The 27,500-nt window shown below is 35.2% G+C and overlaps 1 protein-coding gene across 1 annotated transcript in view; it reads left to right on the plus strand.

Annotated features, from left to right (window-relative positions):
• Window positions 1–27,500, plus strand: part of LMO4 (LIM domain only 4) — a 36,428-nt gene that overhangs the window by 7,123 nt on the left and 1,805 nt on the right. Inside the window, 4 exon segments of the mRNA XM_053693110.1 lie at window positions 11,351–11,414; window positions 11,417–11,449; window positions 12,016–12,123; window positions 12,126–12,173. Of these exon segments, the coding sequence (XP_053549085.1) occupies window positions 11,351–11,414; window positions 11,417–11,449; window positions 12,016–12,123; window positions 12,126–12,173 (253 nt within the window).

Consider the following 27,500-nt stretch of genomic DNA (forward strand, 5'->3'; position numbering starts at 1 on the left):
CACTATAAATAAAGTGCACTCTACTAATATTATATTATTTTAAAATGTGCTTTATTTATATATATATATATATATATATATATATATATATATAATTTTATATGCATTAAGCTGAAGTAATTTTCTTTTTTTTTTTTTTCTATACATAACAATGATCTGATTGTAATTATAAATGGTTTTGGTATATTAGACACGTCTTGCTGTTTTGTGTGATTGATTGTGTTCCCCAAATGCTAAAATATTAACGATCTCCTCTCGTTTGAAGACCTTAACAGAGGAAACTGAAACCAATTCTGTCATCAGTCCCTTGGCTTTAATTAGACAGACCTGGGGTGTCTCTTCCCCTATTGCTGGAGTTGGAGGAGGGAAAAAAAAGCCCATTAAAGTCCAGACTGAGACTGATAGCTACTTAATTGAGCACCTAAAGCCTCAAGCCTTTTAAATCAAACAGTGTCCTGCACAATCCTCTGGTAAGATAATTAACTCTCCAGCCGCACAGAAACTATGCGAAACAAGTTTTCAGAAAAAGGCTACAGTTACAGAAACGGTCTTCCTTTTTGGCTCCAAGTAAAAAAGCAATTACTTCACTTAATTTACAAGGGTTTACCTTCGCTGAGATTTTTCAATTTCTAGAAAATGATATAATTGAATATTCAAGCTATACACTTTAATGTGTTAGCATTCCCATGAAAGTAATTGCCCAATCTTACATAAGGGAGCGTGAGAAAGGGAAATGCAAACATATCTTCCTGGACAACATTAGGGAAATTGGTTTTAACCTAGAAATGACCTTTAATGCTGGAGGACTGATAACCAACATCTAGGCAATTAAGAGAGAACAATTGGGAGTATTGTATCTTGCAGATTGTATGGAGTTGTGTGTCTGTATTTAACAGAAATAAAGTTTTATAATTATTACCAAATGCTTTGCTTGGAAGCTTTTTGTACTGGGTATGAACTTTGCTACTAAAAAAAAAAAAAAATGTGCAAGGTTTTTGGTCTGGCTTTTAAACTTGATGTAAACTTGTCAAGTCCTGGTGTGCAATCTCTCAATTTGAATAAAGAACTAACTAACTATATATATATATATATTTGTTGGAAGTCACTCGGGGGGGGGGGGCGGTTGTGTGTGTTTTTTTGTTTTATTTTTTGGTGTTCTGGTTGGAAGTCACTCTGGGGGGGGATTATGTGTGTTTTGGGGTTTTTTTTTTGGTGTTCTGGTTGGAAGTGTGTGTGTGTGTGTGTTTGTTTTTTTCTTGAGTGGAATTGAAGTAGCATTCAGGAAGTTCTTTCTGTCCAGATGTGATAGTGGCTGACTTCTGATAAACAGGAATTGACTCTCTAATGTAGCGTTTCTGTTATTGTCAGTTAATCAAGAACTGCACACAATACACTCTCAATCTCTGGAGATTTTACTAAGTCACAGATAAAAATCATTCTATAGTGCTTTTTGCCTTTTAATTGTCTGATTCTGCACAACTTTCTGCAGTAGCCACATTAATTTATTTTAATGAAAAACGTAAGAACAATAGCAGTTAAAAAATAAAATAAAAAAATAAAATTATTTTTATCAACAGCAATATCAGCACTAAGTGATTTGTGTGTACACACCATATGCATTTTCAAGCCTTGCATATCAAACTACCATGGTGCTATGTAGTCCAGCTAAAATTTTGCTTTAAAGGGGCAGTAAACTCAAAATTAATCTTTCATGACTCAAAACCTACAATTAAAAAACAAACAAAAAAACTTTCCAATGTACTTGTATTATCAAGTTTGCTTCATTCTTTTGATGACGGTTACTCTGTGACTAATGTTCTATATTGTTGCAATCATGGCTGCCATAGTGTTAAAGAAACATACACACTCCTCAGCTTACCTTTTTCGCAAACGGTAGTGAGAACAATGAAAATTGGATCATATTAGTAAATTGGAAAGATTCTTTTTGACTTTACTGTTCCTTTTTATAGCAGTTTTCATGTGAGATTGAACTAAAGTGGAAGTGAATGCGCTCGCATGACTAATATTGCTGTATTCATGCTCGTTGCAAGGCCTATGTTAAGAACCAAAACATTATTTCTCATCATAGCAAGAAGGGCATTCTACCTGTTTTTAGTTTATTGGATTTATATAATGGTTTAAAATATAAAATGCTCAGACAGCTTTAATAGTTTTGAGAATATTTTCAGTAAGTTTATGACTGCACATGCATGTCGAGAGGTCATTTTTTGTTTCATCAAAAAGAGGCCTTTTTAAAATGTAATATTACAGGGAGTTATTTTTTTCTGTAGTAAAAAAAGTAAATATTTTATACTTATGGGGTTTGCCGCTGTCTACCAATAAAAAGGTGGTCATTTTGCTTATTAACCAGTGAAGTTCTATCCCACATACCAATTTTACTCAAATGTGCTTTTCTGTTAAAAATCAAAACCAATATCTTTAACCATTTTCATCCCCATAGAAAACATATTTTAAAATGTTTACATAGTGATGTGTACAGTAGAAAGCTTTATAACCTAATGTCCCCATTAAAGGGACAGTCAACACCAAAATTGTTATTCTTTAAAAAGATAGATAATAACTTTACTACCCATTCCCCAGCTTTGCACAACCAACATTGTTATATTAATATACTTTATAACATTTAAACTTCTAAATTTCTGCCTGTTTCTAAGCCACTACAGACAGCCTCTTAAAGGGACCTTTAACACTTGCCATCAATGAACCAACATACTTTTGCTATCATATATAATTGCCAATACTGAGCAATACAGCATAGACTATTTTGCATTTAAATAATGTCTACCTTAATATTTTAAATCTAAAGGCGATCTTCCCCCCTCCTATGGCGATCGCTTCCAGACAGTGACAAGAGGGCTGGGCACATTCTTGGTTCTCACGTCATCATCCCCCCTGTGAGTGAGCACGCAATTGTGAATAACATTTTCCCTCACCGGTGCATGCGTATTAGGCTGAAACTGAGAGCAACAGCTGATGAAACGTCACCGGAAGTGACATGGTTCGCTGTTTTACAAAGTTAGGTCCCTTCACAGAACACTGAGCTGTACACTAGAGGTGCTTGTGTGAACCAGTCGCTCATTTTGTCTAAGCTGCCTGTACTATGGGTCTGCTGCTTAGTCAGAGAGGAAGCGCAACTCCTATGCACAGGCTCTTCCGGCAACACAGATGAGCGCATCACGTGACCGCATATCTCCTCTTAACGCGCGTTACAACATGGCGGCTCCCTATCTAACACATAGGCTACAGTTCAGAGAAAAGTTCCATTGGGTTAAATAGTATAATAACAGATCAGATGCACATTATATTGTGAGTATGGAGGTTGTTGCTGCACACACTTTATATTTATTTTGAGGATTTTTTGAATGACGAGGTGTTTAGGATCCCTTTAAAGGGACACTGAACCCAAATTTTTTCTTTTGTGATTCAGATAGAGCATGACATTTTAAGCACCTTTGTAATTCTCCTATTTTCAAATGTTCCTTATTCTCTTGGTATCTTTATTTGAAATGCAAGAATGTAAGTTTAGATGCCGGCCCATTTTTGGTGAACAACCTAGGTTGTCCTTGCTGATTGGTGGATAAATTCATCCACCAATCAAAAACTGCTGTCCAGCGTTCTAAACCAAGAAAAAAGCTAACGAAGAAACATTGATAATAGGAGTAAATTAGAAAGTTGCTTAAAATTGCATGCTCTATCTGAATCACAAAATATTTTTTTTGGGTTCAGTGTCCCTTTTTATCACATGCTTTTTTTATTTTATTTATTTATTTATTATTTTTTTTACTTTTCCCATCAAGACACTGCTAGTTCATGTGTAACATATAGATAAGATTGTGCTCATGCCTGTGGAGTTGTGGCTGACACAGTACTAATTGGCTAAAATGCAAGTCAGATAATAAATAAATAGCCATGTGATCAGGGGGCTGTCAAAAGAGTTGTAGAGACAAGGAAATCACAGAGGTATAAATTGTATTAATATAACAGTGTTGGTTATGCAAAAATGTGGAATAGGTAATAAAGGGATTATCTATCTTTTTAAACCATAACATTTTTGGAGTTGACTGTTCCCTTTTAATGGAGATTTCTGAAGGGGAAAAAACAAGTGTTTAAGCTTTGCAGCTGGAGTAGCATCTATCCCATAGTTTGAAAGGTAACCCTTATACTGAATATGAAGCCTCATTACACATTGCTTCAGGTATAGGATGGCCATATGGGATAAATTGACCGTATCTTTATGCAAAAGGATGGCCAGAATAGTCTTAATGTGGCTTCCGAACCTGATCCAGGTAATTCATGCATATAGGCTGGTTGGCTTCATTTAGCTATGACAAACTGTTATGGAACAAAAGAGGAGATTTTTGCTTTCTTAATGGGTTGTTTGCCTGTTTTCTAAAGGCAAGTTAAAACAGCTGTTTCATCTGGCTTTGTTCAGCTTTGTTATTAATGTAACATGCCCTCCTTTTAATATATATTCCATTCTTTAGTTGTCTGCTCACAATACGACTGTAAAAGGTTAATTGTTTGACGTTTAACAAAGACATGTTGATTTTAGGAGATGTCTTTGGGAGAGAAAACTGAACATAATCTATAGATGAAACAAAGTTTTTCAAAAGTGTCTTCCTTTGGGCTAAGGAAACATTTTAATCATCTGTTATGCATCACAGGTTGACAAATTTTATATGAAACTTAGAAGCTTTTTAAAGATCCAGAGCAAATGTACATATTAAGGTAGTGGTGTTAAAGAAGTAATGAATCAGAAATATAAATTGCGGATCTGGGGTGGTGGTGGGGGGGGGGGGGGGCTGGTAAGGGTTGACTCTCAAATAAAAGTTACACCTGCAGCAACTTGCCTGGGGCATTGTTACCATGGTGTTTGAAATTAGAAAAGTAATGCTGTTTTTCGGGTACCTAATATGGAAACCATTAGCCTGTAATTGTTTTTCAATTTGTACAAAAAATAGAAACTTGTTTTTCACTCTTTATTTACTTTTTAGCTGTTTAACGACTGATGGTTTTTCCTGTACTGATAAAAGATGGTTTATAATACTATAAGCTCCCCAAATGTCTACATATTGGTTTTGTTACATTAATCTTCTAATTTTCCTAATATAAAAATTAATATTTTGTGGAATCCTGACGTCAGTCCTTTTTCCTCCTTATCACTTGGTCTTGCATACGTACAAGCATTTTGGTCTCATACATGTTGCACCTGATTTGTAGGTGACGTATCATCTGGGGAATTTGAAAGAACTGTTTTTATAGAAAGTAAAATGGATGGGAAAAAAAAGCTATGAAAAATGCCTTTTTGAGTGAAGGGGTCACCATATTGTTTTGTGGGTACAAACTGAAGCATGAAATGGACGGGTAAATGGGCACAAGTGGTTTTGTTTTCCTGGATAACTTAATTAATCTTTGTTCTGTTGATATATATTTCATTATTTGCTGTAAAAGGCCAGAAAAAAGTTGAACCTACGCGGTCATGGCCAGAACAAAGCATCTATACTTATTATTAAGGATATGGGCCATAAACACAATTCTTCTTGCTTCAGCTGGCTAAGCATCATGGGACATGTAGTTCCAAAAACCTATGGAGGGGCCAAGTTTGTGGAAGTCTGATCTATATTACACAGTACCCATCAACATCAAGAATGGAACTACATTTCCCATGATGCTCAGCCAGCAAAACCTCTGGAGGGCCAAGTTTGAGGATGCCTGCTAAAGACCATCCAGTGACCAACATCACAGTTATGCTTGGAGGACCTACATACAGCTAACTTTTATATGCTTTAAATTTAAATACATTAAAATGGCATAATCAACAAGTGCATAATAAGACCATGCAATAGCATTGAATGAGCAGTGTACACACACACACACACACACACACACACACACACACACACACACACACACACACACACACACACTAACTATATATATATTTATTTATTTATTCCCTCACAGATTTTAAAATTTACTTCAATTTCCAGCCCTCTGTATCATGTGACAGCCATCAGCCAATCACCCACTCCTACATATGCACATGTAAAGTAGAAGTGTGTGTATTTACAAAGGCTGTTCACAAATTGATAATGTAAATAAGTTGGAAAGTATCTTGAAACTGAATTGTCCATCTGAATCATGAAGGTTTAATTTAGCAGAGTCACTATAGCATTAAGCTCCATATGACACTATTATAATAATAATAATTAAAAAAAAAATTCTAAACAAAAGTCCTCAATTCCCACAAGTGGGACAGATTTTTTATATTTCCTTTCTTGTGGTGTTCTGCAGATCAATCATCATGTTGACTCAGGTTAGCCTGCTAGTGGGTAAATACAGTAGATTTGCATAATCAACAAATTCATGATAAAAAGACAATACAATAGCACTTTAGTATGAGCTTCAAATTTGTAGTAGATTTTTTTTTTTTTTTCCTGACAAATTTTAAAGTCTATTTCCACTCCTACTGTATCATGTGACAGCCATCAGCCAATCACAAATGGATATACATATATTCTGTGAATTCTTACACATGTTTAATAGGAGCTGGTGACTCAAAATATCTAAATATAAAAAGATTCTGCACATTTTGTTAATGGAAGTAAATTAGAAAGTTGTTTAAATTTGCTGCTCTATCTGAATCAGGACAGTTTAAGTTAGAGTTAAAGGGACACTAAACCCAATCCTTTTTCTTTCATGATTCAGATGGAGAATTCAGTTTTAAACAACATTCCAATTTAATTCTATTATCTATTTTGCTTCATTTTTTAGATATCCTTTGTTGAAGAAATAGCAATGCACATGGGTGATCCAATCACACGAGGCATCTATGAGCAGCCATCAATCAGCAGCTACTGAGCCTATCTAAATATGCTTTTCATCAAAGAATATCAGGAGAATAAAACAAATTGGATAATAGAAGTAAATTAGAAAGTTGTTTAAAATGTGGGTGTCATGTCCCTTTTACTTCTTTTCTTTGCTACCTACCATCACAGCATAAAGAACTCATATGTCACCTTCCAATCCTCTCCCTAGGTAAGAGGAAAGTGCCAATATCATTTAATAGGGCCCCACTTCTCCAACCTGGATATAGTTTGCTGATCCGTTTAGATAATTAGCAACATTGTCTGTAAAGCCATTTATGTAGCACAATGTGTGAGATTATAGTAAATCAGCTGTGATCACTCCTCTTTTCCTCCACCCACAATACACACACAACACATTGCATTAAAGGGTAAATTCAAAATGTATTGGTAATTGTTCCTTTTATTCTTGCTCTTGAAATAGCTGGTTTTGCTCAATGAAACCACCACCCATAATGAGATTTGTGTATAGAAGGATAAGACAAGCAGATCTGCTCTTCCTGCAGGTGCAGTCCATTTGAATGGGCATGTTCTTGAGAAGATTGGGAGGGTATGTGGTTGAGAGCACATTACTGCATTTGCCTGGCAAGACTGGCCCTAAGAAGTTACTTGCGTTGAACTAAGAAACTTCAGTTTCATTATTTGATATAGTTGTCCCCATTTATCAAAGTTGCCTGAGATCCTTGTCTGCCTGGGATTTCATATCACCGCAGTCAGCATTGCACAAGTAATTGTTTGTGTAACCACGTCCACTGTGTGCAAGCAGAGTCTGTCAATCCTTACCAGGAGGAATTAAGTCCGCCACCACTGAGGTAGTGGAGAGGCTAAGTAGCAGCGGCCTCAAGACTGTAACTAATTATTAGCTTTTCAGACCGCTCACGTGCCCACAACTTTATAAATGGGGCCTGTTATTTCATCTGAGAGGTTTGTGCACAGCATCTCAGATCTCTGTACCTTTAAAAATGTAAGGACGTTTAAACTTAAGGACTATCATCAACTCCTCCCCCCCCCCCTCTATCCACACAAGAGGCCAAATAAGGCAAAAAGCAATTAACAATATTGTTGTTTAAATCCTGCACCACCCAGTGAGCCAATGACGAGGCATAATTGTGTAGCCACCAATCGCCTTGTAGTGCATCACTGTTTCTGAGTCTACCTAGGTATTCATTTCAACACGTTATACCAAAAGAAGGAAGTACATTTAATAACAGAAAAAAAAAAATGCTTTATTTGAACCATGGAAGTTTGTTTGACTTTCCCTTTTTAGCCATATTTTATTATCCTCTGGCCTGCAGGGCCTGATAATTCAAGGGACATTTAAAAAAATAAACAAAAAAATGGATTCTTCTTGGTTGTGTTGTAATGTGCTTTCAATATTTATTTTTTTTTGCCCCTTTTTTTGTTTGTTTTTCCACTGCCCCAGAAAGGCTTGAGTGCAAACTGAAGGCTCAAAAATATGACCTTGCAAGTTGCAACATGCTACACAGTTAGGGCAGGAGCTCATTTAACCATCTTATTGCTTGAAGCTGAAGAGAAACGATAAACTTAAAAGGCTTTTCAAGTAATATGTCCTTGGACTACAAAACAATGCAATGCTAACAAAAGTTTGAAATGAGTAAAATGACTTTAAAGGGAAATGAAACCCAAATTTTTCTTTCTTTCATGATTCATATAGAGCATACAATTTTAAACAACTTCCCAATTTACTTCTGTTATCGATTTGCTTAATTCTCTTGGTATCTTTTATTAAAGGAGCAGCAATGCACTACTGGGAGCTAGCGGAACACATCAGGACGATGCCAATGACATGGAGCAAATATGTGCAGCCACCAATCGGCAGCATAGTTTCCTAGCCAAGAAGCCTACTCAGTATGCTTTTCAATAAAGATACCAAGAAAACTAAGCCAAAGTAAGATAATTCTTTCTTTCTGTTGAGCCTAAACAACCTAGTATAAAGGGACATTGCATATTGAAGAGCATAAACACACATACACACAAATGAAATAAGCAGTCATTAAAAGAAATGTCTCTGTATATATATATATGTGTATATATATATATATATATATATATATATATATATATATATATATATATATATATATATATATATAGTGATATATATATATATATATTATATGTTGTGTGCGTGTGTATGTATATATACTATATATCTATCATTGAAATATTACTGACGAGAGCTATATTAACTGAAACTAGTTGGCAAGCATTAATACTAGCAGTATGAGTTATGCATGTTCTAACTGATGAGGACATTTCCCACTGTTGGTGGAGAGGGACAGACCTCTACAAGTATTGAAGCAACAGTAAACACTTGTTTTGCTCCCTTACACTAGCATACTTTTTTCAATGCCCACTTTCAGATGCAACAAACCTTCAGAGAGGCCATATAGGTTCTGATCACATCAGTCTTCCCAAATGAAGAGGCCCTGTACATATCTATTTTGTATACGCTCCAAACTGATGCGTTTTATTTCAGGCATCACATCAATACTCTAATCTGGGTCCCTGCTACATGAATGTACAGGCTGCGAGCCCTGTCAGTGTGGCAAGGCTCCCTTCATCACTGGATCTCATGCCTCTTCGCAGGGACCCGTCATTGACGGGCCCCCTCCTCCCCCTCCTTGGCCCTGTGCATTGCTGTAGGAGCGTGTCAGCGTGCGATCCCGGTGCTTCAGACTAATTAGGTTTTGAAATGGAGTTTGATTGAACTCTCCAAATCTATGCCGCTGCAAAATTTGTTTCTCGGAGCTTCCTATTAAAAGCCATCTTAAGGGGCAGTTTTTACTACTCTCCCCTGTCGTTCAGTCTCGATACATTTAATAACAACTTACAGGCTATTTTCAATAAAGTGGCGACAGCAAATTAGTAGTTTGAACATGACAAGCCTCCTCTGCAAGATCAACATTCAGAAAACTCTCGGCAATTAGTTTTTTTTTATTTTTTTTTATTTCCCATTCTAAGAAGGAAACATTGCAATAATGAGAATCAGGTCCTGGTGCGAGAGAACAGAACTTTAAGTATTAACCCCTGGTGAGAGACATTCAGTGCATTATCCAGCACTGTGGGGGGGTTAATACTATATAAATGTTAAGCAATTGCATTTTTATATAAATTAATGCTATATTGTAAGGGGGGGGCAGTTTTTTTTTTTTTTGTGTGTAAATTATTTTTGCAATAGATATCTATCTACACACACATACATAAACATTTCATGTTTAACTCCTACATATATATCCATTATAAGTTTTTAACATGGAAGTGATCATGACAATTACATATTTTTTTTAAAACCCTCCCTTTCTCCTGCTCTACCTATATGGTGTTTAATAATTGTTACAACACTTTATTTTTTAAATAATAATGAGGTAAAGTTTATTGCTTTGTAATAAAAGAATCCATCTAAAATAAGTTGTTTAATTGGCTTATCAGAAGTGTTGTGCCAAAGCTAAATTAAACTTAGTTCTTTCTCTATGTGAAGAATGCAGTCATTCTTAAAGTCAGGGTATACCCTTTTTTTTGTAGAGTGTTTAAAAATATGATGAAAATTATGTATGATATTTATTTTCTCCACTTCCTCCCCCCCCTACCCATGGCAGATGTTGTGGTCTCATTTGATTGCATAGGAAAACTGCAGGTGATATAGCAAACACCCCAGAGAGATATGATGACAAATGGGTCCAGATCCCGGTAAATTACTTTCTGCTCAAATCGAAATTTCATTCAGTTTGTTGCTAGCAGAGATGAAGTAATCTAAATTGTGGACTCAGGGAGCAGATAGAGGGAAGTTGGAGCAAGCATTTCATATCAAGAGAGAGAGAGAATGTTAGAATGAAAGAGATGAGCCAGAGTCAAATCTAAAGTGTTGACATTATGATTGAAAAGGTTAACCATGCACATTATATATCAAGCTGTATTGCAGTGATTCTAATAGAAACTCCTGCGCTGATGGAGGTTTACTGTGGTTTCAATACACTGAGCAAGATGTCTTCTTAGATATACAATCAAATCCTCTTAACCTTTTGATGACTTATATCACTAGATATGATTAACAGTACAAAAAGAGTTCTTCATATAATTTCACAGGACACAATGCATTTAAAACTCCAGTCATGAATTGTATCTTTTTTTTTTTTCTTTTTTCTGATGAACCCTGGAATCTGATAAAAGTGTGTGTAGAACAGAATTGTTTTGTATTTGCTTGAGGTGTAAGTCGGTTTTTTTTTTTTTTTTTTAATTTCATTCTTGGCACCTCGTGAATAAGAGGTTGTATATTTCTGCTGATAGAAAAAAAACTGCTATGAATGTTTTGTGGGGGGTGTACTTGTCCCCTTTTTAAGTATGTTGCATATTTATCTTTTTTATTGTAGCAAAATAAGACATTTGCGTTGCGGTATAGTGATGGTATTAATGTATTTCTGTTTGTGTATATATTTTAACAGGTTATTTGGAAACAGTGGCGCTTGCAGTGCTTGTGGGCAGTCAATTCCAGCCAGTGAACTGGTTATATGAGAGCACTAGGAAATGTTTATCATCTTAAGGTAAATATATTTTAAAAAAAAAAAAAAAAATCCCCTCTGGAAATAATTCCACTTTCTCAAAAATCACCGAGCTCAGATATATCTGCTGTATTTTACAGTTGAACTTATAATTAATTGAATAATTCTTATGCAACCCCAAATTATATATTTTTTTTTTGCCTAAATGGTTTCAGCTACTATATTCATATCTATTTTTTTTTTTTTTTTTTTTTATCCCCCAGCCATTCTTATCCATGTGTACACACACACACAGATAGATATATATATATATATATATATATATATATATACATATACACACAACACACACACACACACACACACACACTACACCACACAGCACACACACACACAAACACACACACACACGTTTATGGGCATGCATATGTTCATATAAAACATGTCTGCTAAACTCCCTGTTTAGCTCAAATCTAAAAATGTTGCCCTTTTTTTAAATCCTCCCTTAGTTTCCCGAACCGTAATACATTTTTGCTTAGGGTAATGAATATTCTTCTCTTGTTTAATATATTTTATCCTTTTTGTTTCCCTAATTGCTGGCCGAGCAGTGTTTCACATGCTCTACCTGTCGGAAATCGTCTTGTCCCTGAGACCGTTTTCACTACATCAATGGCAGTTTATTCTGTAACATGAATAGACCCTACAGCAATCATCAATTGGTCATTTGAATTCACTTCAGAGCAATCCACTCCTGCCAGACCAGAAGGTGAATACTTGCGTATTATTAATAAGCTTTTCATACGGCTAATTGACACCATTATCTTCCAGCATTATATTTCCATGGCTATTATGTGCTTAGTTATCAGCTGCTGTTCATGGATGAGTCTTATGTTAATCACTGGAATATATATTTTCTATTTTTTTTTAAGTGCTAGCTCTTGTGGAATCGTCCTACTACTTTTAGTTTGTTTACCCTACTTGTCACCCTCAAATGAATAATAAATTCCCAGTATTGCATTAAAAAGATATGCATGCAGTGCACACATGATTATATACATACTTTTATATACTTTACTATGTTGTTCATCTTCCCCTATAATACAGTGCATTGTCTTGCAAACCAAGCGCAACATGCACTGTAGGGGTAAACGCTAACATTATTATTAAAGTTTATCTGTGTAAATTCACCATTGCAATACTTCTCAATATGTTTGTGTTTATTTTCTATATTATTTATCATCTGTACATATTTATGTACATACCTATGCCACAGAAAAAAAAGCTGTCAGTAGACAAAAGTTCTGAGTAACTTCAATGGCGGCAACTAATTTCTGACTGATCAGTTGCAGTTTTTTTTTATTTTATAGTTTTGAATAATTGAAAATTTCTACAACTGTGTGTTTATGTATTTAATTTTTTAGAGATAGATCTGTTCAGTGGACGTGCGGTGAGGGTCAGTGGCTGGTGAAGCACTGTCTAGTATCAGAGCCAGATAAACACACAATGAACACAATAGAGGTTCAATTGTTGGATACTTAAAAGTCTGCATAAACACTCAGAACACAGCTCATAGATCGCACACACTCATAGACGCACACAAACAAACATTGAAAGGCACACATACACTCATTAGATACACACAAATCAAAACATTGAAAGGTACACCACAGCACTCATAGATACACTTGAAAGGTACACACACACTCATAGACACACAGAAATATCCAGACACCCAGAAACGTACTCGCTAACAGACACTCAGAAATACTCACGACACACCTCAAAAAAAAACTCACCGACAGGAAACAAAGACACAGACACTGCACATAGACTCAGATACACACACTCCATACATGATCACCTTCTACGTTGTTGCACATATCGAGGAGACGACTGAGCCAGTAGCTGCCTCTCTCCGTGTATTTGCAGCTAAGGTGCCTAGCACATCCCTGATAGATACAATTCTAACCTTTAATATAATATAATGTAAGTACTCCATGCTTTCAGAACTATGTTTGGATCTACAGTTTTTCTGGCAAGTAATTTTTTAAGATCTATTTTTCATTTTCCTAATAAGGTCTTATTGCTATTCTAGTGAGTGAATTTTGATAACTGCTGTGTACTAATTTGTAACAATTACTGTCAGCCTTCACTGAAGTCCTGTTCATTCCACACAGAAAAAAAAACGACTGTAGCACATAATTTTATTCACATCATATTTCATACTGATTATGTATTGATGACATTGATTCATTTACTCTTTACAGTGCCACGTTGCATGGATAGTAAATCTATTGACCACATATGAATTTTAATTTGAAATTGGTGATAGATTTTTCCATCAGCTCTGATAGTATATTGACTTTTCCATCATTAACTCAGGCAATCACACTGCACTGAGTTTATTGCAATCCAACAAAAAGTGCATACTTCAGTAGCTTCTGTTGTTGGGTCACCATAGAAAGTTAATTAATTTAACATGTGTCGCTTTTTACATTACACCTTGATAAATCCAGCATATATATATATATATATATATATATATATATATATATGTGTGTGTATGTATATATATATATATATATATATATATATATATATATATATATATATATACATGTATATGTATATATGTGTGTATATGTATATATATATATATATATATATATATATATATATATATATATATATATATATATATATATATATATATATAATTATTTTTTTAAATAAGGCACATACGGAAAACTTAAATACATCATCCCATCTCGTGTTACTGAAACGTAAATGAGATCAGAAAAAAGATGGGCTGTTATTATAACACTTCTATGTTTATAAAGAGGTATTTTATGTCTGAATACATATGAGGTCTAATTATGAAAATCCATAAGGGCCACAATTAAACAAGAATTTTCACACTTCTCACAATGTTTTTTTGCTATAACTCTGATATGGTCAGGGTATCAAGAAATACCAAGCGCTTAAAAGGGACATTAAATGCAAGATAGAATGATGCATTCAAAGAAAAGGATTAGTCTGAGAAATAGCAGGCAGATGTATTTTTTTAAAGGTTTCATTAGCTGTTTAAATATTGACAAAATAAGTGCAAAGTTTTAGTGTCTATAAAACCAATGGGAGCCGCCTTCTCTGCTGTGGCCAAATAGGGGACAGTTATAAATAGTCCAAAAAGAAAGTTGTAGAACCAGCTGAGGATTCTGTAAAAACAAAGCTTTATTCAAACAATTAAATGTAGCACAATCCATAAAAATGAATGCGGTGTAAGCGGCAATTACATTTTAATGTTACAATCAGTCAAAGTGTTTAATGTCCCTTTTAAAGGCTTATTCTATATAAATAATATAAAAAAGTAAAAATTGCAAGTGAGCAAGGATTTGAAATGTTTATGAATAACACCAAGCTTTTTCAGTACTAGTTTTATTCCTATGTAGAAAAGACCTTGAATAAAAACAGAACACTAGTGAAATTGTGTAATTGCCTTGATTTCTAATTAAAGGGGCATGAAACCCCAACATTTCTTTCATGATTCATAGAGGAGTAATTTTTTAAAACTGCTTTCCAAATTTCTTCTATATCAAATGTGCTTCATTCTCTTGGTATCCTTTGTTGAAGGAGCAGCAAGGGTACTACTGGGAGCTAGCTGAGCATACAAAGCATTAGGAAAGAGAGACACAGCTGAACTAGACTTAGAACAGAAAGGCTAGGAAAAAACTTCCTAGCTTAGTCCTTCTAACCCCCAGGGTACGATCCCTTTTAGTACACTTTGCCTTTCACAAAGGAGACATTTCCTGGGTGCATATCTGTCTGATCCTGTCAAATGACTGTCCAAGCCCGAAATACCAGGCAATTCCACCACTGAACACGAGAAAAAACAACAAACCCCAAACGTATGTTTCAGCCTCTATCGGGCCATCGTCAGTGAGGTGCAGTTGCAGCCCTCTAGCTATGTGTGCCAAGGAGTCCATGTCTGGTTTACCCTTTTTTTGTCTTAGGGAGACCTAAAAGTATTTGCATACAAAACATTAAAATAGAGAGACTCACTCAACTGGCTTAGAACAGAAGCTAGAAAAATCCTCCTTGCTTAGTCTCTCCTTACGCCTACTGTACAATCCCTTTTAGCACACGTATGGGGGGGCCTAGTTATCAAAGGTAGTGCGGATTAGATCTGCAGGACCTCGCTGAATGCGGAGAGCAATACTCTCTCCGCATTTAACATTGCACCAGCACCTCACAGAGAGCTGCTGGTGCAAACGCCGCCCCCCTGCTTGACTTTCGCGGCCAATCAGAGAGGTGTCATTCGACCAAATCGTCTGAAGACCTCACCGGAAACACGGGCCCACAAGCTGTATACGGAGCTTGATAAATGGGCCCCAATGCCTTTCACAAAGGAGACATTTCCTGAAGCACATCAGTCTGATCATATCAAATGAACAGTCCAGCCCCAAAATACCAGGCAATTCTCCTCTGAAGCAAGGGAAAACAACAAACCCCAGATGTACATTTCACCCTCCTTTTGGAACTCTTGAGTAAGGTGCAGCCATAACCCTTTAAGCACATTGGGCAAGGAGTACATGTCGTGTCTCCCTAAGAGTAAAGGGGAAACCAAAGAGTATTTGCATGCAAAACATTAAAATAGAGAGACACACTCAACTGGGCTTAGAACAGAAGCTAGAAAAAGAAAAAAAACGTCCTTGCTTGTCCCTCCTTACTGCCAGGGCCATAGAACAAGTCACTGAAGCCAAAAGGCTGAAATTATAATTTTGGGGTTGTGAATTTCCCTTGTTCAGATGGAAATTGCCTGTATTTTAGGGGCTGGACTGGGCCATGTTAGGCAGGATAAGACTGATTATACTTATATGTGAAAAGGCACAATTAGCTAAAAGAAGCTGCTCCCCAGGTGGATTAACCGGGCCATAGAACAAGGCACTTAGTTATTGTTTGTTCCTTGCAGACTGCTTCTCTTTCTGTATGTAATTAGCTGAACATTTCAGGTGAGCAGTGACAAATGGCATATAGATGCAGCTAGCTTCCAGTATTGCATTGCTGCTCCTGAACATACCTAGGTATGCTTTTCAACAAAGGATACCAGAGAAAATAGAGAAAATTAGATAAAAACAAAATTTAAAAAGTGTTTTTTATTTTAGACTCCCTTCACGCCCTTAGGACGTTCCATGACCCCGGCTTTAGTGCCATTAGGACTCGCATGGAACCTCCTATCTGTACTAAAGCCAAAACTGCTTCCTAACTGGGGTTTTGCAGGTTGCAGGGCGTGCCTAGAGTCATAGTCACTCCCCTTAGACCTGATCCCATCATAGAATTTCACGATCGCATGAACGCATCGTGTGATTTAAACTTTTACTTGTTTGTTTACAAATAAGCCCCCACGGAAAAGGGTTAAGCAAGTGTTACTTGCTCAGTTATTTTTACAATGCCTATCTATCAATGTTTGCTTTTATTTTTTGTTTATGCAGTAGTTGGAGCACATTGTTTTTGTTTATCAGTAACTAACTAAGAATATATTATTTTTTTATAAAGTAATATTTGTGCACACTATTTGTTTTGTTTTTCAATAACCAGCTATTAAATATCCTAGGCTAGTAGTCTATACAACCCCCAAAAGTATGTCTAACAGACCAATAAAGTGCAGACCTAATTACCAACGTAGACTGTAGTGGCGTTAAAAAAAAAAAAAAGTGCTATTTGCACATGGGACTTCTTGGTGCAACACTGCGCCCCCCTGCTATTGCACATGGACTTCTTGTGCAACACTGCCCCCCTGCTATGCACAACCTGTCAATCCACACCAAAGGTGTTCAGGTATTTATCTCCATTGCCTCACTGTGGTGTAGAGCAGTGGGTTCTCAAACCAACGTGAGCTCAAGGGCCCGTACATTTTTAGCTAGACATGTTCAGGAATATATATAGTTTAGTCTGAAACGTCATGGGCTAACGCCCTCCTTTTTAAACCTTTGATGGATTAAAAGGCTTGCTGTTCAAACTTCCTGTGTTGCCCTGCTTTCTTCCGGATACACCATAAACACCGTCGCCGGTGTGTATCTGGACTGTGCATGTACGTTGAACTTTCCTGCAGTGCACCAGGTGGCTGTCGTGTTGGTGTGTGCCACTTCTCCTTTCTCTTTGTATAATGTGGTGTGTATGTGTAGTATATATATATATAATTATAGTTATATATATATATATATATATATATATATATATATATATATATATATATTCAGTGTGAGAGAGTGTTTCTGGGGCCTTGATTGGTCTCAGTCTGCCCCTGGTGTGCAGTGGTGCATGACAGGTCGGGGCCCACCAGCAGGGCTATCACGGCCCGGCTGTTGAGAAACCAGGTGTAGAGGGTAAAAAGGATCAGTCAAATGGCCTTTGCTTCTTACATTATGGAAAGCAGGATTGCATGAGCTTGAAAGCAGCATCCAATGGTTTGTACATTGAGCCCAATAGATAGTATGGCATACTTTTACTTTTTTGCAAGCAACCTAGAAAAGTTCAAAAGCAATTTCTGTAACCGAAGCATAGTTCAAAATGCGCCATATTGCATGATTTAGCTACATATTAGAGCGATTTGCCTAGAGTAATGAACAAAGTTACATACAGCTTCTCCCTTACTGCCACGATCAATAGTGTACCTTGCAAAAGCTTTCAAATTAGTTTTCCTAATCATTAAGGGGGCATAACACTTTGTCCCCCCCCCCCCATGGAAATGCAGGAAAAGCACAAAATATTTTTTACTGTCGCTTTAATAGAATCAGTATAGTAAATATTCCTCGCTTTTTCAGCTGTTTTACACTGATGGTGCTAATTCCTGAAACCAAGCACTAGAAGTTCTTCTGAAATCTATATAGTACCCCTTGCAAACAATCATTACAGGATTATAACTGACTGCCAACTTTGGGATTAAGTAATCGTGAAGGGGGGGGGGATAAATCTAATGAAATAAAATAGACGCTGCATGTGCCTGGTGTATTGTGTTAGTTACACACACATTCATCTGTAAGGCTATAGCATTTCCAAGTGTTTGTTTTACTTGCTAATTAAATGCTTTGTTATAGCTTTGTTTGAAAAGAGGAGTGGTTAGGGTACGATGGCTCACCTGTACAATGCAATCAGCATTTAGTGTGTGTGTGTGTATATAAATTATATATATATATTAGTGTGTGTGGTGTATATGTGTGTATATATATATATATATAATATATATATATAATAATGTTCTCTGCTACATAGCATGTATCTGTCACTTGCTGCCTATTCTTAGGGTGGGGTATAAAATTTGTGTCATTTTCTCATTTTTTTTTTAATAATTAAAGTTTCATGTGTCCTTACTAGAGGACGTTGTATTCTCGTTATTAAATAAGCTCCCTGACTGCTTTGTTCTGGACAAGCCAAATTGTTGTATTACGTAGAGCAATTGCGCTTGGAATTGAAGCTCTTTGCTCTACCACTTTAATAAGCTCAAAAGTGAGTATTTTGTGAGTTGGGGGGAGATAGGAACTCCATTTAATTAATATTATCCTAGAAGTTTATAACAGTAATTCAAAGATGACAGTTACTCAATGACTGCAGTTCAAAAAACATCACTTTATTATTCAGACAGAAAATATCATTTTAACAACTTTCCAAATTACTTCTATTAGCACATTTGCTTTATTCTCTTGCTATCCTTTGAGGAAGAAGCAACAATACACTACTGGGAGCTAGCTGAAGAGAATGAAGCAAATTAGATAATGGCGCATGCAATTTTAAAACAGCTTTACAATTTTTACTACTAGCTGAATCATTAATTAATGTGTGTATGTATATATATATATATATATATTATATGTGTGTGTATGTATGTGTGTATATATATATATATATATATATATATATATATATATATATATATATATAATATATATATATATATATATAAATATATATCCCTAAGGGTGATGGGTGAAACCAGACGTGACTCCTTGCCCAATCATGTGCTTAGAGGAATGTGGCTGCACCTCACTGACGAGGCCCAAAGGAGGGCCGAAACTATCGTCTGGGGTTGTCATGTTCCTTGTTCAGGAGGAGAATTGCTTGGTATTTCAGGGCTGGACTGACCCATGTCGGCGGGATCAGACTGATATACTACAGGAAAGTTTTCCCTCTGTGAAAGAGCACAATTGGGCAGAAAGAACTACAACCAGGTTATATATAATTATAATATATATATATATATATATATATATATAGATATATATATATTTTTTTATATATTTTAATAATTTATATTATATATTTAATATTTTATATATATATTTTATATATTTATATATATATATTTTATATATTTATATTTTATATATTATATATATATATATTTTATATATATATATTTTATTATTTTATATATATATATTTTATATATATATATATATTTTATATATATATATATATATATATTTTATATTATATATATATATATATATATTTATATTTTATATATATATATATATATATTTTATATATATTTTATATATATTTTATATATATATTTTAATATATTTTATATTTTTATATATATATATATATTTTATATATATTAAATATATATATATATATATATTGCATAAGATATCCGGACTGAAAGAAAAAAAAAACTGCTGTTCAAATTTGTATACTTGATCTGCTTTTCAGAGCTGTATTGTTCTTCCTGATCGGAATAGTTACTAATTAGCCCTGGAGGGCTTCTAGAACAATAAGCTCTGAGATAATTGCAGCTTTCCTCAAAGTCAGCACCCAGGCATTCACCTAACCCCTCCCTTGTCTCTGCTGAGGCTACAGGAGCGAAGTGCTGGGTCAGCAATTTCTGGCCAGACCTTGCATGATTATATGGGCATCATATGTAGGGATGAATGCTCGGGCACATTGTCACTTTACTTCCTAAATGAAGGTTGTGTGTTTGTTTAGTATATTGTTTGTTTGCTTTTTTGCAATAGAAAAGTTTATATCTCCTGGAATCATTTTGAAATGTAACTTTTGAATATTATTATTTAGTATTAAATAGTTGACATTCCTTGAATAGAAACATTTGAATGACCAAACGAATGCCCAGATAAACATTTGCTAATTACTAATTGCATATTATGTTTTATTGTAACAAGTTAAATTGTATTAGCATGTATGAAAATTAGTTCAAACTGATTAGAATGGTATTCTGTGCCTGCATCCTGAAATTTCCTTTTTTTTTTCCTTTTAAAGGGACAGTCTACTTGAAAATCTTTATTTAAAAAAGATAGATAATCCCCTTTTTAACCCATTCCCCATTTTTGCATAACCAGCAGTTATACTTTTTTTTACCTCTGTGATTACCTTGTATCTAAGCCCCTGCTGACTGCCCCCCTTTTCAGTTCTTTTTGACAGACTTGCATTTAGCCAATTAGTGTAAACACATAAATAATCTCCAAAGGAGTGAGCACAATGTTATCTATAGGACACACTTGAACTAGCATTGTCTAACTGGTGGAAAAGCTTATTAAAATGCACTGAGAAAAGATGCAGACTTCAACGGCTTCAATCATTTTGAGCCTACCTAGGTTTAGCTTCCAACAAAGAATACCAAGAGAACAAAGCAAATTTGCTGATAAAGTAAATTGGAAAGTTCTTTAAAATTGCATGGCGTATCTGGATCATGAAAGTTTAATATCTTGACTGTTCCTTTTAAGTAGAGATCTTATACCCATGACCTCTCTGTACCACAATGCTGCACCAGACACCCATTTGAAGACAGATATATAGGGACATACTGTAGTTGTGGATGCAAGAGAAAGCTAACGGACAACTTCCTTCACTAAGCGGTTAATTGACATTGCTACCTCAAGCTGTAGCATTTATTGTGCTGGTATCATTTGCAACAATCAAATCAATCCATGCTCTATTCTTGTGGCAGTGAAAGGGTATAAAAAAAAATCACCTGCCAGGAGAGTTGTTTGTTTTTTCTCTTCATTGCACACAAACTTTAATGAATCCTCACCTGACCTAGTCTATGTATTCATCATGTTCCAACCGCTGCATTCCTGAGTTATCTATGGTGCCGGCTATGCTTTTAATGAAAACACTGTGCAGATTTGCCATATATTTTCTTTTTCTTGTAGTACTGTGATTATTAAATATGTGCCTGTCCTTTTTGTTTGTTTCAGGTCTGTTAAAACGTCAGAATAAAACAGAATGCGTGCCTTCATCTCAAATTCTAATCATCGCGGATGGATCCTACATATCTCTGCTAGACCAGTCACCTTTTTGTAGCTAGCAACAGTGCCAGCTTCATACCATGCACCTTCTCTGTTCTTGATTGTCCTTTCCACATTTATTGGTGTATTAAAATGACTGAAGACGGACATTAAGGACTCCATGAACCTGGGCTAATGGGAGACTTTTGGAAGAAGAAGGAAAAAAAAGAGAGATTCGCCAGAGGACATCTTTGGGGGGGGGTGGGGAATGACTGATGAATCTAATTACAAGAAGCGTTTCCAAACTGCTTTTTACCCTCATTACCAATTAGCAGGGCACTGGCCAACGTTTGCACCCTGCGTTTTACCTTTACAACATCTTGCTCTTTGTATATTTGCGTGTTGTAAGGAAAAATGTTTTCAATCAAACTGAACATAAGATAAAAAAGAAGTTGTAGCTTTTGTGGTACTCTATCACAACACTTTTATTGTATCTCTGTAAAATACTATGAATGTATGCATGTATATGTTTTTTTGTTTGTTTTTATATTTATTTTTATTTTTTTGTCTACTGTTTCTTCTTCCCGTTGCAAAAAAAACAAAAAGGGAAGAGGAGAAAGACTGCTATTGTGTAGAAATTTTTCACTTGCTAATTGAAGAAAATCTTTTATTTGTGATATTTTCAGAGACTTTGCCTAGTATGGTGTATTTAAATAATAAAAGATTTAATGCTATTGTTTACATGGTGGTTTTAAAGCTACAGTACTTTTTTATGATATTTCTGATATGGAGGTACGGCACAAATTTATAAAGTACCTTGCTGGAGTTACAAACCATGGTTTGGTTAAACGCGGGAAAAAAATGGATTTTTGGTTATCTTCAGTAATTTTATTGTCCATAATTAGAAACTGAAGTTCCAGATTTTCAGAGCTACATATGTCAATTAATCTTGAAATCACACTCTCTCTATTATTTGCTGAAAGGGACATTAAACCCAAACTTTTTCTGTCGTGGTTCAGATAGAGGGTACAGTTTTAGGCTTTCAAATTTTCTTCTATTTAAGGGATATTAACCCCAATTTTTTCTTTAATGATTCAGATAGAGCATGCAATTTTAAGTAACTTTTAATTTACTCCTATTATCAGATTTTATTTGTTTCTCTTGGTATCTTTATTTGAAATGCCATGAATTTAATCTTAGGAGTCACCCATTTTTGTTTAGCACCTGGGTAGAAGCTTGCTGAATTGGTGTAGCCACCAATCAGCAAGCATTACCCGAGGGGTGCAGAACTAAAAATGTGCTGGCTCCTAAGCTTACATTATTTCTTTTTCAAATAAAGATACCAAGAGAATAAAGAAAAATTGATAGTAGAAGTAAATTGGAAAGTTGCTTAAAATTGCTGCTCTATCTGAATCGTGAAAGGAAAAAAAATTGGGTTTACTATCCCTTTAATTTTGCTTCATTCTCATGATATCATTTATTGAAAGAGCAGCAATGCACTACTGGGAGCTAGCTGACCACATCGGAAAACCAATGATGGGATGCTTAAATGTGCAGGTCACCAATCAGCAGCTCCTGGACCTACCTAGTATGCTTTTTCAACAAAGGATACCAAGAGAGTGAAGCTAATTATATATGAAGCAAATTAGAAAGTTGTTTAAAATAAGATTGCTCTAATGAATTAGGAAAGAAACATATTGGGTTTCATATTTCTTGAAGCAGAGATTGGTGCCAATTTTGTTTCTTAAATTTATAAGGGATGTTAAAATATTTTTTTTCTTCTCCTTGTTTGTAGCATGATTTGTATTCTTAACTGAGCCTTCATTATCTGTTGTGTACAAACATACAATTCCTTTTAGTTTCAAAACCATTTTAAACAGTTTTAAAGGGACACACAACTTGTTCGTATTACATTGAAAGAACAACAATGGAACAAATTTAAAAAGCTGTTTAAATTCATTTTGAAAATAACTTGAAGTTTGTTTCTGCACAAATGAACCCTAGGGACAGACAGCTCAGTGGCTGATAAAGATAATCCCCTCAGTGAATAAAAAATGCTCCCCCTATGGACCACACTAACATTAACATAAAAACAGAAGGAAAGCATATAAGATGCTGCTTCACATCAAACAAATTGGTTTTCAAAGCTGTGTAACTAAAAGGTTAAATACATAGTTAAAGGTATATGACAGTTTTTTTTCATGCTTCAGATATAGCATACAGTTTTTAAATGGCTTTGCAATTTACATCAAATCTGTTCATTCTCTTTGTATTCCTTGTTGGAGCAGCAATGCACTACTGGGAGCTAGCTGAACCTATAAGGTTAGCCAATGATAAGAGCTATATATTTGTGCACCCACCAATCAGCTCCCAGTAAGTGCATTCCCTGTTTCTGAGCTTACCTAGGTTTGTGCTTCAACAAAGGATACCAAAAGAACAAAGCAAATTAGATAACTAATTGTAAATTTGAAATTGTTTATAATTACATGCTCTATCTGAATCAAAAATGTTAATTTATACTTTTACTGACCCTTTAACCAAGTGCAAACAAAAGGTCAACTCAATTCATAAATGGGTTCCTTAAAAGGACATTATACACTCGTTTTTTTCTTTGCATAAATGTTTTGTAGATGATCTATTTATATAGCCCATAAAGGGTGTTTTTTTTTTATTTATTTTTTTTAAATGGATAGTTTTGCTTACTTTTAAATAACATTTCTCTGATTTCCAACTGCTAACCAAGCCCCAAAGTTTTAGGAGAATACTGACGTATACCTACTCCAGCTTGCTCCTGTTTGTGTAAAGGGTCTTTTCATATGCAGGGGAGGGGCTGATATTTCCCACTTGCCCTGGGTGTTCCAGCTACTTTTTAAATAGAGATTAACTGGGAGCTTCTAAGTAAGTTTTTAAAGGGTTTTTATACTGGATTTTTATATCAGTATCTGTGCAAATTAGTCTTTATAGTAGTGTCTATTACATGCAGTTAATGCCAATTGGTGTATATTGTCCCTTTTAATGCTTTTCTAATGAATTGGAAAGGCCTTGATTTTGGAAATCCAGTAAGAAAGTTTAACAAAATACTAGTTTGATAGACTAATAGGGGGGTGGGGACAATCCAAAAATATAAACCAAATACCAAAAGTGATGAAAAGTTAACACAATAAATCAAAATATCAGATCAAAGGTAAAACAAAGTATCAGTGTAACATATTTACAAATCTGGAAACGTTTTCTGTATCAGTCTCTTGAAAGAAACAAACTCCAAAGAGCGTAAAATGGTTTGTGTGGCGAGTCTAACATACTAGAACTGACCCCTTTGTTGGATAATGCACAAACCTTCATGAAGGCCAATTGAAAACCCTTCTGCACTTTTATATTTTCTTCCTGCCTATACTGAGTTAAGACTTCATTTTTTTTTTAATGAGTCTAAATTTCTGTGTGTTTAACCCCCCCCCCCCCCCACCAACAAAGGTGTTAAAGGTACAGTAAAAAAAGAAATACAACTCTGTTTCTGTAGAATAATATATCGGTCATGTCTAAACATTTTTATAACAAACTAAAATCCATTTAGCTAATTCTTTTCAAAAGCCAAACTCCTCCCACTACCCCAATTTTCTTATTTGAGGAGTCCAATCCAGGCTTGAGTCTACAGCCAACAAGGCTAGTCATTGTAATGATGTTAATATAATATGTATTGTTTGTGGTTATTAGCTAAAGCCAGCCAGGGAAAGATAGAGATCAGGGTTAGCCTTGAGGAGGCAGTAGGCTTCCCTTTTTAAGTTTTGAAAATAAGAAAATTCATAATGGTCATAGCTATATTAACATGAAAAAGGGGCAAAATAAAGAATGCAAGTATATTGGAAAGATGTTTCATTAAACATTTTTATATAAAAATCTCAAACTTTTACTGCCCCTTTATACAAGTAGGAAAGCCATGCCTGAGTGAGACTTTACCTAGTTGTTAATTATGTATGTTAATTGATTACATTTTTGTTTTTGCATTAGAATATTCCTTTAAGGGTTGTACTTTGCGACTCATATATATATATATATATATATATATATATATATATATATAATATATATATAATATATATATATATATATATATATATATATATATATATATAATAGAGCAGGAAAAGCGCACTCTCACTTAAAGGGCATCCACCAGGGTGCAGGCAAAACATTAGTACAGAATTTCTCTTCTGTATATATCTGTGTGTGTGTGTATGTGTATGTATATATATATATATATATATTTATTTTTTAATGTAAAGAGAAAAATATATATATTATTATACAGTCGTATGCAAAAGTTTAAGCACCCCTTGCAATTTCCATGATTTTCATTTTTAAAAATGTGTTTGTTTGGATCAGCAATTTAATTTTGATCTATCAAATAACTGAAGGACACAGTAATATTTCAGTAGTGAAATGAGGTTTATTGGATTAACAGAAAATGTGCAATATGCATCAAAACGAAATTAGACAGGGTGCATAAATTTGGGCACCCCAACAGAAATATCGCAATTTTTTTTAGTAGAGCTTCCTTTAGCAGAAAAAACAGCCTCTAGACGCTTCCTATAGCCCGGTAATAAGTGCCTGGATTCTGGATGAAGGTATTTTGGACCATTCCCTCCTTGCAAAACATCTCCAGTTCAGTTGATGGTTCCTGAGCAATGGACAGCCCGCTTCAAATCATCTCACAGATTTTCAATGATATTCAGGTCTGGGGACTGGGATTGCCATTCCAGAACATTGTAATTGTTCCTCTGCATAAATGCCAGATAGATTTTGAGCAGTGTTTTGGGGTCGTTGCCTTGTTGAAATATCCAGCCCCGGCGTAACTTCAACTTTGTGACTGATTCCTCAACATTATTCTCAAGTATCTGCTGATATTGGGTGGAATCCATGCGACCCTCAACTTTAACAAGATTCCCAGTACCGGCACTGGCCACACAGCCCCACAGCATGATGGAACATCCACCAAATTTTACTGTGGCTAGCAAGTGTTTGTCTTGGAACGCTGCATTCTTTTGCTGCCATGCATAACGCCCCTTGTTATGACCAAATAACTCAATCTTTGTTTCAATCAGTCCACAGCACCTTCTTCCAAAATGAAGCTGGCTTGTCCAACTGTGCTTTTGCATACCTCAAGCGACTCTGTTTGTGGCGTGTGTGCAGAAAACGCTTCTTCTGCATCACTCTCCCATACGCTGAATTGTTGAACGATGCACAGTGACACCATCTGCAGCAAGATATGTTGTAGGTCTTTGGAGGTGGTCTGGTGTGCTGTTTTTGACCGTTCTCACCATTCTTTGCCTCTACGATATTTTACTTGGACTGCTACTTCTGGCCTTAACAAGAACTGTGCCTGTGGTCTTCCATTTCCTCACTATTTCCTCACAGAGGGACACTGACAGCTTAACAACTTGCAATTGGCCACCTAAAATACCTTTCTCATGATTGGATGCACCTGTCTATGAAGTTTCAAGGCTTAATGGGCTCACCAGACCAATTGTATGTTCCAATTAATCAGTGCATAGGTAGTTACAGGTATTCAAATCAACAAAATGACAAGGTGCCCAAATGTATGCACCTGTCTAATTTCATATTGCACATTTTCTGGTTAATCCAATAAACCTAATTTCACTACTGAAATATTACTGTTTCCTCTTCTGGTATTTGATAGATCAAAATGAATTGCTGATCCAAACAACCGATTATTTATAAATGAAAATCATGGAAATTGTCAGGGGTGCCTAAACTTTTGCATATGACTGTGTATATACTGTATATAAATCTCAATCCCTTTATAATTAATTTATAGAGGACCCAACCCCACC

Source organism: Bombina bombina, chromosome 10, assembly GCF_027579735.1.
Source record: "Bombina bombina isolate aBomBom1 chromosome 10, aBomBom1.pri, whole genome shotgun sequence".
Taxonomy (NCBI): Eukaryota; Metazoa; Chordata; class Amphibia; order Anura; family Bombinatoridae; genus Bombina; species Bombina bombina.